At 41.1% G+C, this 12688-nt stretch overlaps 2 protein-coding genes across 5 annotated transcripts; one reads left to right on the top strand and one right to left on the bottom strand.

Annotated features, from left to right (window-relative positions):
• Positions 1 to 1198: 1198 nt before the first annotated feature.
• Positions 1199 to 7357, bottom strand: LOC306927591 (uncharacterized protein). The gene is made up of 9 exons (XM_079507388.1): positions 7218 to 7357; positions 6576 to 6691; positions 6384 to 6490; positions 6215 to 6284; positions 5957 to 6032; positions 1889 to 2025; positions 1700 to 1806; positions 1465 to 1600; positions 1199 to 1355 (listed from the first exon to the last, which is right to left on the bottom strand). Exons 2-9 carry the CDS (start codon positions 6682 to 6684, stop codon positions 1279 to 1281), a joined length of 819 nt encoding a protein of 272 aa, XP_079363514.1. The 5' UTR covers positions 6685 to 6691; positions 7218 to 7357; the 3' UTR covers positions 1199 to 1278.
• Positions 7358 to 10659: 3302 nt separating this feature from the next.
• LOC306921666 (RNA-binding protein 3-like) lies at positions 10660 to 12297 on the top strand. Of its 4 annotated transcripts, none has more exons than XM_079498899.1 (5): positions 10660 to 10785; positions 11447 to 11562; positions 11654 to 11760; positions 11860 to 12025; positions 12133 to 12297. In XM_079498899.1, the coding sequence occupies exons 2-5, from the start codon at positions 11454 to 11456 to the stop codon at positions 12213 to 12215; spliced, it is 465 nt and encodes a 154-aa protein (XP_079355025.1). In that variant the 5' UTR covers positions 10660 to 10785; positions 11447 to 11453; the 3' UTR covers positions 12216 to 12297. The 4 variants fall into 4 exon arrangements, with proteins under 4 accessions (XP_079355025.1, XP_079355028.1, XP_079355026.1 ...); XM_079498902.1 differs by having other exon boundaries at positions 11860 to 12013; positions 12136 to 12297; XM_079498900.1 differs by having other exon boundaries at positions 10684 to 10785; positions 11429 to 11562.
• The last annotated feature ends 391 nt before the right edge of the window (positions 12298 to 12688 follow it).

Consider the following 12688-nt stretch of genomic DNA (forward strand, 5'->3'; position numbering starts at 1 on the left):
AAGAATTTTCACAAAACAGCTATTTTCTTTTCCCTTTCACTTAAAAATAGTATAGATTCCAAAGTTCATGAACTTTCTTTTTATAATTGCATGAATAGTTTTTACTTGCGACTTTTAAAACAAATCTGCTCTAGCATCGGGTACTACTACTGATAAAGAAATTATCAATGAACCTTGAGGGCCTAGAGAACATCCTATCCATGTGGAACGTGCAGAACTTTGTGGATGAGGCTTGTTTTTTCTTAGCTTAACCTAAAACAATGAAAAGTCTGAGCTTCCATCAACACATGCAAAGATTTGTTTCACCTTCATTCATTCGGACAGTCACCTCCACAGCTCCACCCTGTGGAGGAGAGGAGGCATTGTTTTCTCCAGTGACAACTCCATGCATGGACATTGGGACACTAGTTTGGGCCCTACTTTCACCAGTGCCATATACCAAAAAACAAGATTACGTGTCAATGTATATCAGGTTTTTTAATACAAAAAAAAAAAAGGTTTAGGGATAAGGCACAGGCAAAAATAGGGGCCTAGTTATGCATAGTCCTGGCATATAGAACTATGAGCGAGGACAGCAGTTTGCCATGCTGTAGGAAGTGTTAACATGTCCATCAGTGGCTTCTTTCTCAAAATTAAGATGGGGTTAGCTCCCAGCATTTTGTGTGTAGGGAGTTAAAGTTCAGAATCTCTTTACATTTTTGAAGGCACTGTAAATTATTGTAACAGTTTTATATAAAACAAAATTAGTACAAAACTACAGCTTGAGTGTGAGCCTGGTATGGTGCGTTGCAGTCTTTTGCCTTACGGTTCCATAAAATTCAAACCATTGCCATATTTAAAACCTTTTAGTTGTAATCTTGATTACAGTAAATGTTTAAGACATGACAACCACCTGAGAAGTATGTCAATAATGTACTCTTACTTGGTGAGGGCTACTTTTGAAGACCATGAGCAAATACTCTTCTGGAAACAGAAATCAGCATCTCCATGAAGCGTATAGTAATGATACAGAAGCACAAAGTGCTCTAAAATATCCTGATAGATGGCCGTGTTGACTTGATAACAGCCCAACACCACCAATATGACATGGCACCCCAAATCAGGATGACAATGCAGCCAATCCCACCGACTTGACTGCACAGAAACAGTATTCATAATCTAATCATGAATTGTGTAGATGGAAGAAATACAAATATCATCAAGTAAAACAAATGTTTATTAGTAAAGAATTTCCACAAATGCGATAGGTATACATATAAAAGCCCAAGTCAGTCATTTTCACCAACGGTCTCCACCACCTCCGCTCCTCTCGCCGTAGCTCCTGTCACCGCCGTATCCTCCACTACCACCACCTCCTGCGCAAACACAAGAGAGAATACATTCAACAACATGCCATCGATCAATTATATGTGCCAGAGATAGGAAAGCTTAATTAAAGAATCCAGGGTAAAACCCCATCTCTACCGCTTCCACCACCATATCCTCCGCCACCTCCATATCCTCCTCCTCCCCCCCTTCTTCCTCCACCTCCTCCTCCTCCTCCACCTCCGGAACGGCCATTCCCAGCGTCGTCCACACGGATCGTCCTGCCATCCAGAGTCTGAAAAGATAACCGGTCAGTCGTGTTGTGCCACCAGGAGAGCATAAGGTGCCTTTCAGAATGGCTACCAGCATCTGTGGCAATATGTCATCAACTCACCTGTCCATTCATTTGTTCCTGCGCTTCCTTTGCATGGCTTGGGTTTTCGAACTTCACGAAGCCAAATCCACGAGACCTGCCTGTTTCTCTGTCTTTGATGACAACAACTGTAGACAATGGGGGAAAAAAAGATAAATTACACCCGTCAATGAATGTGTGGTTGTTCATATGAATAGCAAGTCGTTTTACCGTCACAAATTCTTCCAAATTTGATGAAGGCGTCCTCCAACGACTGATCACCCGTGTCAAAGCTCAGCCCTCCAATGAACAGCTTTCCCTCGTCGTTAGACATGTTTTGTCTGAAGAGAAACACAACTGTCCCCTTGCTTTATGAACCCTGTGAATGTGCATTACATAAAGCGTTTAAAACTAAATTACTAAATATGTCATGGTTTGGCAAATACAAGATTAGGAGGCAAGGAAGCTATAGGCCAAGCAGTTGAAATACAAACTCAACAACTAGGTCTATGAAAACATGCAACCATCACTTTAAACCTATATGCATTGGATATTTGAAAATTGCAGATGTACAAGCTCACAAGGCCTGCAGGTCCTTTGTGTAATCAGTGGGACTGGGACCAGGTAACCTCACCTCACCAGGCTTTCCACCTCAGAGGAAAGCCTGGTCTCTGTTCCAAAAGTGCCGTATGATCCGGTCGGGAGCGGATGATATCGTTATGTCATGTTGTAGTATTGTTTTGTAGTCAGGCAGGAACAAGCAAACGGAACATCCTTTTCCCTCAAACAGGAAGAATAAATGCTCTTGTAGCCTGTAGCTTTTATTGAGAAAAATCGGTTTGAGGGAAAAGGAAGTTCCGGAAGATTGAAGACTACAAAACAATACAACATGACGTAGCGATATCATCCGCTCCCGACCGGTTCATAAACCCGAAATGGAATGGTGCCCAGGCTAGGGACCAGGAGCAGCATAGTGCGATGATTACACACGCTGCACGGACCCATTTGCCGTTTCCACTTCCACTGATTAGACACAGAAATGTTTGAGAACCACTGGTTTAAACATTTGGAAGAAAAGTGCAAATAAAACTAATCTTTAGTAAAAGGCTCAAACAAGCAAATACTTGTTTAGAAGCAAGCCCAAATAAGCAACCAGGCCTACACTTTGGAAAAAGGCCCAAATACATTTTAAAAGTAACCCCAAAGAAGAAAACAGACTAAGCAAAGCTGATGCACTTTTAAAATACAAGCCATATTTACCAGCAACTTAACAAAACTACAAGCCAAAAGTCACTTATAATACAGACATGTGGAATAATGCATATGTTTCAGAAGGCAGGACATAGTAATCAATCACCTTTAGTTGGTTTTCAGAAGAGAGTGCAGTGATTAGGTGTTGCTGCTGCTTGGTGAGCTGAGAGATGATGCACTTGGAGGAATCAGGAAATACTCTTCTGACTGCAACCTATTTAAATAGTGTCAGTGGGCGGGGCCTGTGTGTGTTTCACTGAGGCCTGATTGGATTAATGGGAGGGGTCAGCATCACTGGCAGGTTTTTAGTTTGACCCTTTTAACTGTATTTGCAAAAAAAAATAACATGGAGTAGCCTAGTCTTACATTTTATTTTCCAAACGCACCATGTCAACATACATTGGAATGCAAAAATACAATTTGGAAATGTATTACAATGTCACAATTTTAAATTATAGTACCCTGTGGTGTACAAAACTGTCCAGCATGTACTCACAATGACCCTGTCTTTGGAGTTTTAATCAATCTTCTGTCATAGTTTTGTAACATTGATAGATAAATTCTGACATGTTGTTTACACGTCATGTCAAGTTGGCCACTCCATCATATTCTGTTGCTCAACACAGATAGAACTTTGGGCCCAGACCGTGTTCCATATAGGTCATATTTGGTCATCTTGCCCTTTTTATCATTTTACTCTTAGCCTACTGCCTGTTTACTCCGGGTTGTTCTCCTTATCCTATTTATGTCATGTCACCATCCACGTGCCTAATCATCTCAGCCCTATATTATCCTTTATATTATTTTATCATATTGATATTATGGATTTCCTGACGGCACATTAAGATTTAATATCTTGTTTACTCCTTATTCGGTCTCCATAATGTCTGTCCCCAGTCAACTTAACTTGCCATACTGAGAGGCCTATTTTGATTTGAGACATGTATTTGACCTTGATGCCTAGTGAGAAAGTAGATAGCAGGCCATTTCTCTGTTGAAGAGTTCACAGACGGCAGGGAAAGAATGTTATCAACAGGTTGCCTGGCAACGCCAGCCTCTGTGCTTTCCCGGTCTATGGTCATCAATGACGGAACCAAGGAAGATGTCACGATACCAGTCTCATCATCCATGTGCTGGTCCAATGAGTGCTCGACAACCAGCACCACCGTGGGATATTGCGGAAATGAACTATTTACCAGCCAATGAACATTTTATCAACAACTGACGTCAGATGCACTATTAATGCCAGTAACATACTGTGAAGAGGAGTTCAGTTCAGGTTCAGTTCGGATCCATATTGGAACAATTGAATACTCTAAATTATAGTGATGTATTGTACTATTATTATTATTATCTGAACCATGTAGCACATTCTCTATGTAAATTGACTTTATTACCTACTAAAAATTACAGTTAAAACCTTAAACTTCCTCTCAGAACTTTATTTCGTCTGTCTCCAATTCGTTTTTAAGGTATCCTTCTATTTTTTATGGTGGAGTGACTGTCATTCAAGATTTAAAGGGCTACTCACTCATTTTTAAGGTAAATACAGCACAGTATTTGGTCTCCCTGCTGGGTTATTGAAGATATATATATATTTACAGTCCTTTCTAATTAGCATTACAGAATAGATATAATTTATTTTTATCCATTAATACGATCCTTGGGGTCGCCGGAATTTTATTTCCATCAAACATGTATTTGCAAAAGAACATTTATCTAAACCAATTTGTTGAGTGGCCTAGTAATACAGTATGACACAAAATACTTTTGCTTGCCGTGTGTGTGTGTGTGTGTGTGTGTCCCACTGAGCATTTTTGTAATCTAATAGACGGCTAAATGGCTAAAATAAATAGTCATTATCAAAAAAATGGGGTATAAATAGTCTAGACGTTGAAACAACGTCGTTTCAACATCTAATCTAAGCCTAGACCGTTAAAACACTTATTTTTAGACTATTTTACCCCATTTTTAGACGGTCATTTAGCCGTCTAAAAGCCGTCAATTGCTCAGTGGGGTGTGTGTGCGTTTGTAGTCATGACCTCTTTTTATAATTGAATAGGCCTGTTTATCATCTTGATACTTTTAAAACAAATGTACTGGGTTAGAAGACATGAACCTTGAGCACATCCTTCCATGCATGATGGAACTTTCAGCACTTTAAAAAAATTGGTGAATGAGGCTTTTTTTCTTAGCTTAACCTAAAACAATGAAAAGTCTGAGCTTCCATCAACACATGCAATGATTTGTTTCACCTTCATTCGGACATTGACCCTGTGGAGGAGAGGAGGCATTGTTCCACTGTGTTGAACTCGGGGAGAGAGAGAAAGAAAAATGCCAATATCATTCCTAGTCCTGGAATATAGAACTATGAGCGAGGACAGCAGTTTGACATGCTGTAGGAAGTGTTTGTACATTTTAAACAGGTCCATCAGTGGCTTCTCTCAAAATGAAGATTAGGTCCCAGCAGTGTGTGTGTGTGGAGTTCCAAGTTCAGAATCTTTACAAAATCATCATTAGTACAACACTACAGCTTGTGTGGTGTGGTGTGTTGCAGTCTTGTGCCCTACAGTTCCATAAAACAGTGCCATATTTAATACCTTTTAGTTGCAATCTTGATTACAGCACATGAACAAACAATTTAAAACACAGACATGACAACCTGAAAAGTATGTCAATAATGTACTCTTACTTGGCGAGGGCTACTTTTGAACGCAATAGGCATGAGTAAATACTCTTCTGGAAACAGAAAGCAGCATCTCCATAAAGCTAGTAAAGATACAGAAGCACAAAGTGCTTCCTGATAGATGGCTGTGTTGACTTGCTAACAGCCCAACACCAGCAATATGACATGGCACCCCAAATCAGGATGATGCATCCAATCCCACCGACTTGACTGCACAGAAACAGTATTCATTCACAATTTAATCATGAATTGTGTAGATGGAAGAAATACAAATATCAAGTAAAACAAAATGTTTATTAGTAACGAATTTCCAAAAATGCGATAGGCATACATATATAAAAGCCCAAGTCAGTCATCTTCACCAACGGTCTCCACCACGGTCATAACCACCGCTCCTCTCGCCGGAGCTCCTGTCACCGCCGTATCCTCCGCTACCACCTCCTACGCAAATACAAGAGAGAATACATTCAACAACATGCCATCGATCAATTATGTGCCAGAGATAGGAAAGCTTAATTAAATAATTAAAACCCCATCTCTACCGCTTCCGCCACCATATCCTCCGCCACCACCAAATCCTCCACCACCTCCATATCCTCCTCCCCCCCTTCTTCCTCCACCTCCTCCTCCTCCACCTCCGGAACGGCCATTCCCAGCGTCGTCCACACGGATCGTCCTGCCATCCAGAGTCTGAAAAGACAACCGGTCAGTCGTGTTGTGCCACCAGGAGAGCATAAGGTGCCTTTCAGAATGGCTACCAGCATCTGTGGCAATATGTCATCAACTCACCTGGCCATTCATTTGTTCCTGCGCTTCCTTTGCATGGCTTGGGTTTTCGAACTTCACGAAGCCAAATCCACGAGACCTGCCTGTTTCTCTGTCTTTGACGACAACAACTGTAGAGAATGAAAAAATATATAAGATAAATTACACCATGTGAATGAATGTGTGGTTGTTCATATGGAGTGCAAGTCGTTTTACCGTCACAAATTCTTCCAAATTTGGTGAAGGCTTCCTCCAACGACCGATCATCCGTGTCAAAGCTCAGCCCTCCAATGAACAGCTTTCCCTCGTCGTTGTCCCTCGACATGTTTTGTCTAAAGAGAAACACAAAACTGTCACATTACATAAAGCGTTTAAAACTCAATTATACTAAATATAAGGTTATGGCAAATAGAAGAATCAGGTCCTTGGTGTAATCAGTGGGACTGGGACCAGGAGCAGCATAGTGCCATGATTACACACACCCATTTGCCGTTTCCACTCCCACTGATTAGACACGGAAATGTTTGAGAACCGCTGGTTTAAACATTTGGAAGAAAAGTGCAAATAAAAAACTACATTTTATGAAACTAATCTTTAGTAAAAGGCTCAAACAAGCAAATAAGCCCAAATAAGCAACCAGGCCTACACTTTAGAAAACGGCCGAAATGTGAAAATACATTTTAAAAGTAACCCCAAAGAAGAATACAACCCGACTAAGCAAAGCCGATGCACTTTAAAATACAAGCCATATTTACCAGCAACTTAACAAAACTACAAGCCAAAAGTCACTTAAGCCTATAATAAGCAGACATGTGGAATAATGCATGTTTCAGAAGGCAGGACACAGTAAACAATCACCTTTAGTTGGTTTTCAGAAGAGAGTGCAGTGATAAGGTGTTGCTGCTGCTTGGTGAGCTGAGAGATGATGAACTTGGAGGAATCAGGAAATGCTCTGCTTTGGACTGCAACCTATTTAAATAGTGTCCGTGGGCGGGGCCTGTATGTGTTTCACTGAGGCCTGATTGGATGAATGGGAGGGGTCAGCATCACTGGCAGGTTTTTAGTTTGACCCTTTTAACTGTATTTGCAAAAAAAATAACATGGAGTCTTACATTTTATTTTCCAAATGTCAACATACATGGAATGCGAAAATACAATGTGGAAATATATTACAATGTCACAATTTTAAATTATAGTAATCTTTATAGCAAAAGGCCGACGCACACCTCAGAAGGCTAGTGAAAGGTGCGTAGGGGAATAGAGCATATATTAAAAATGGTATCTTTGAAAAACAAAGAAAAGGTCCCACACACTGTGGGACCTTTTCTTTGACTTCATCAGGACTGTCAGGACAGACAAAGTCTAATCGACCGAAACGTCGACCTAATAAAGAGCAACATTTTGGCCAAGTGTCTGACAGTGTGCGGGACCTTTCTTTGTTTTTTCAAAGATACCCTTTTTTTAATTATAGTACCTGTCCGGACGTCCCCCAGTCACTTCATCCAAGAACTGGGCCCGACCCTGCAGTCTGTACCCAGATTAAGATATTACCTATTAACTTATTACCATGTTAGGGTACTATAATTAAAAAAAGGTTATCTTTGAAAAACAAAGAAAGGTCCCGCACACTGTCAGACACTTGGCCAAGATGTTGCTCTTTATTAGGCCGACGTTTCGGTCTATTAGACCTTCATCAGGACTGTCTATTAGACCTTCATCAGGACTGTCTATTAGACCTTCATCAGGACTGTCTATTAGACCTTCATCAGGACTGTCTATTAGACCTTCATCAGGACGGTCTATTAGACCTTCATCAGGACTGTCTATTAGACCTTCATCAGGACTGTCTATTAGACCTTCATCAGGACTGTCTATTAGACCTTCATCAGGACTGTCTATTAGACATTCATCAGGACTGTCTATTAGACCTTCATCAGGACTGTCTATTAGACCTTCATCAGGACGGTCTATTAGGCCTGCTTTACACTGGCAGCCAAATCTAGCCTGAATCTAGCCTGAATCAGATCTGTGTCACTTCAAGATAGAAATCCGATTTGCTTAAATAAGTCTAAATGCAGACAGGTCACATGGAATCCGATTTTTTCAAATGTGACTTGAGTCACATCCAGAGGTGGTTTCAAATCCGATTTATATCCGATCTGAGTTGATCTGGCTCAGTCTGAATACGACGACCACATGAAGTGACCTGAGTCAAACTGTCCAAACGTCACCCGCAGCGCGACCCGAGCGCTACTGACGTGACTTCATTACAGAGCGCGAGTAGTATTTTAATTTAAGTATTAAACAAGAGACAGAGAAAAACAACCAAACGAGAGCAAAAGAAAACAAGCGACAGGACAGAAAAGAGAGGAAAACAATATTGCAACACACGTTTGTTTTATAGGAATAATGTCTCTTCATTTATTATGTCAGCAGACTCAGCACTATACGGCGGAGGCGTAGTGTACCAAAGTCGGAAGTCCTGACGTCACTTGCTCATCCCCTAGTCCAGGGTCACAGAAGTTTCATTTTGAATACTCTCATATAAGCATTGTGGTTCAAAAATAAATAAACTATCAAAGAATATTGTCGGGGAGGTATTTGATAAAGTATATTTCTAGCGAAAATGTTAATAATTCGGCGGCAGTAACATTCGCGTTTTCTCTCAGTCAGTTGATTCTTTATATCCATGTGAGTCAAACCGCTGGGATCATTTGTTTATTTTTGGAACACAGTTCTTATTTGACGCGATATGAAGAGGCTACAGAAACAAGGCCGTTTATTAGGATATTTCTCGCGGAATGGTAGGGAACAACTAGCCTACACGCGGTCCTATCTGCAATGTGAGATTGGTGTTGGTTAAAATAGAAAGGAGAGCTCGTAGTCCCGATGCCAAAAAGTGACAACTTTAAATATGCTATTAAATATCTAATACTGTAAGTTTACGGTTTACATCAATCAGCCTCTCAAACCCATGGCTTGTTCCAATGCGTAACGTGCGTCGGGTCGGCTACCCCCCAAAAAACAGACATACAAGCTGTCAACACGCCGTTTCATGGCGAGTTGATAGCTTGCAGATCTGTTCTTTTGGACAACATAATCAATGATGCACGGCGCCCGATGGAATATAGGCTACAAGCCTACAACTAAACATGTTTGTGACCAAATAAGCCTGTAGCCAGGTAGCCTACTGTAACATTACGTGGACAAGGACATGGTGGACAACATATGGAACTTGATGTTAGTGAACATTAATTACGTAGTGTTTAATAACGAGGCCGCAGCGTAGTGTTTAATAACGAGGCCGCAGCAGCCGCAGCGCACATGATCCATGAAACCCGATGTTTCAAAAACCTTCCCTCACAGACAATCCCATGCTCGTATCAACATATTAAACAATGGCAAAGTTAAATGAAGTTGGATAGTTAATGTACAGCTAAACATATGTGTTTACTTCCGCCGTTTTAATATTTAAATGTTATGATGAAAGGCATCAGTTTGTGCGCCTCACCACTGTGGAATGAAATCAGCTGAGATCCACACAGCTGAGGTTAATTTGTGCAATTGTAGGCTACTGCGGGGGGTGTTCTTTTTTATTTCATTCATTAATGTGGGTCCAAAAAAATACAATTTTGTAATGACTCTCGTGTGTGTGTGAGTGATATTGATCAACGGGCTGACCGCATTGCAAACCGGAAAAAAAACAACTCGGTTACCACGGTAACCAAAGCAGATATGTCGATGCAGGGCGGCTTTGCGTTGAGTTGTTAAAATCAGTCTGAGTGCACAGATCGGATCTGGTCACTTGCAAACGGTAGTGTGAATGACTGGGCCAAAAGATCGGATTTGAGAAAAAAATCGGATTTGAATCGGATCTGACTTTTTGTGACTGCAGTCTAAAGCCGGCCTTAGACCTTCATCAGGACTGTCAGGACAGACAAAGTCTAATCGACCGAAACGTCGACAGTGTGTGGGACCTTTTCTTTGTTTTTCAAAGATACCCTTTTTAATATATGCTCTATTCCCCTACGCACCTGTCACTAGCCTTCTGAGGTGTGCGTCTGCCTTTTGCTATAAAGATTACTATAATTTACAATTGTGACATTGTAATACATTTCCACATTGTATTTTCGCATTCCAATGTATGTTGACATGGTGCGTTTGGAAAATAAAATATAAGACTAGGCTACTCCATGTTATTCTTTTTGCAAATACAGTTAAAACTAAAAACCTGCCAGTGATACTGACCCCTCCCATTCATCCAATCAGGCCTCAGTGAAACACATACAGGCCCCGCCCACGGACACTATTTAAATAGGTTGCAGTCCAAAGCAGAGCATTTCCTGATTCCTCCAAGTTCATCATCTCTCAGCTCACCAAGCAGCAGCAACACCTTATCACCTCATCTTCTGAAAACCAACTAAAGGTGATTGATTACCGCGTCCTGCCTTCTGAAACGTATGCATTATTCCACATGTCTGCTTATTATAGGCTTACGTGACTTTTGGCTTGTAGTTTTGTTAAGTTGCTGGTAAATATGGCTTGTATTTTAAAAGTGCATCGGCTTTGCTTAGTCTGGTTGTATTCTTCTTTGGGGTTACTTTTAAAATGTATTTTCACATTTCGGCCTTTTTCTAAAGTGTAGGCCTGGTTGCTTATTTGGGCTTATTTGCTTGTTTGAGCCTTTTACTAAAGATTCGTTTCATAAAATGTAGTTTTATTTGCACTTTTCTTCCAAATGTTTAAACCAGTGGTTCTCAAACATTTCCGTGTCTTATCAGTGGGAGTGGAAACGGCAACTGGGTGTGTGTGTAATCATGGCACTATGCTGCTCCTGGCCCCAGTCCCACTGATTACACAAAGGACCTGCAGGCCTTGTGAGCTTGTACATCTGCAATTTTCAAATGTCCAATGCATATAGGTTTAAAGTGATTTTCATAAACCTAGTTGAGTTTGTGTTTCAACTGCTTGGCCAATAGCTCCTTGCCTCCTAATAATTCTTGTATTTGCCAAAACATAACATTATATTCAGTATAATTGAGTTTTAAACGCTTTATGTAATGTGACAGTTTTGTGTTTCTCTTTAGACAAAACATGTCGAGGGACAACGACGAGGGAAAGCTGTTCATTGGAGGGCTGAGCTTTGACACGGATAAGCAGTCGTTGGAGGACGCCTTCACCAAATTTGGAAGAATTTGTGACGGTAAAAAACGACTTTCAATCCATATGAACAACTACATTCATTCACATGGTGTAATTTATATATATTTTTTTATCCGTTTCATTCTCTACAGTTGTTGTCGTCTTAGACAGAGATACAGGCAGTTCTCGTGGATTTGGCTTCGTGAAGTTCGAAAACCCAAGCCATGCAAAGGAAGCGCAGGAACGAATGAATGGCCAGGTGAGTTGATGACTTATTGCCACAGATGCTGGTAGCCATTCTGAAAGGCACCTTATGCTCTCCTGGTGGCACAACACTACTGACCGGTTGTCTTTTCAGACTCTGGATGGCAGGACGATCCGTGTGGACGACGCTGGGAATGGCCGTTCCGGAGGTGGAGGAGGAGGTGGAGGAAGAAGGGGGGGAGGAGGAGGATATGGAGGTGGTGGCGGAGGATATGGTGGTAGCGGAGGATATGGAGGTGGCGGCTATGGTGGCGGAAGCGGTAGAGATGGGGTTTTACCCTGGATTCTTTAATTAAGCTTTCCTATTTCTGGCACATATAATTGATCGATGGCATGTTGTTGAATGTATTCTCTCGTATTTGCGTAGGAGGTGGTGGCGGAGCATACGGAGGTGACAGGAGCTCCGGCGAGAGGAGTGGTGGTTATGACCGTGGTGGAGACCGTTGGTGAAGATGACTGTCTTGGGCTTTTATATATGTATACCTATCGCATGTTTAGAAATTCTTTACTAATAAACATTTGTTTTACTTGATGATATTTGTATTTCTTCCATAGAACAATTCATGATTAAATTGTGAATGAATATTGTTTCTGTGCAGTCAAGTCGGTGGGATTGGATGCACTGTCATCCTGATTTGGGGTGCCATGTCATATTGCTGGTGTTGGGCTGTTATCAAGTCAACACGGCCATCTATCAGGATATTTTAGAGCACTTTGTGCTTCTGTATCTTTACTAGCTTTATGGAGATGCTGCTCTCTGTTTCCAGAAGAGTATTTACTCATGCCTATAGCGTTCAAAAGTAGCCCTCGCCAAGTACATTATTTACATACTTTTCAGGTGGTTGTCATGTCTGTGTTTTAAATCGTTTCATGTGCTGTAATCAAGATTGCAACTAAAAGGTATTAAATATGGCACTGTTTTA

Source organism: Electrona antarctica, assembly GCF_951216825.1.
Source record: "Electrona antarctica genome assembly, chromosome: 1".
Taxonomy (NCBI): Eukaryota; Metazoa; Chordata; class Actinopteri; order Myctophiformes; family Myctophidae; genus Electrona; species Electrona antarctica.

Excerpts from the sequence above, each read along its gene's own strand:
- LOC306927591 (XM_079507388.1), bottom strand. The coding sequence starts at position 6,684 with ATGTCGAGGGACAACGACGAGGGAAAGCTGTTCATTGGAGGGCTGAGC. Across the intron at positions 2,026-5,956 it reads GACCGTGGTGGAGACCGTTG|CAAGGGGACAGTTGTGTTTC; the intron begins GTGAAGATGACT and ends GGGTTCATAAAG. Across the intron at positions 1,601-1,699 it reads AGGAACAAATGAATGGACAG|ACTCTGGATGGCAGGACGAT; the intron begins GTGAGTTGATGA and ends TTATCTTTTCAG.
- LOC306921666 (XM_079498899.1), top strand. The coding sequence starts at position 11,454 with ATGTCGAGGGACAACGACGAGGGAAAGCTGTTCATTGGAGGGCTGAGC. Across the intron at positions 11,563-11,653 it reads ATTTGGAAGAATTTGTGACG|TTGTTGTCGTCTTAGACAGA; the intron begins GTAAAAAACGAC and ends CATTCTCTACAG. Across the intron at positions 11,761-11,859 it reads AGGAACGAATGAATGGCCAG|ACTCTGGATGGCAGGACGAT; the intron begins GTGAGTTGATGA and ends TTGTCTTTTCAG.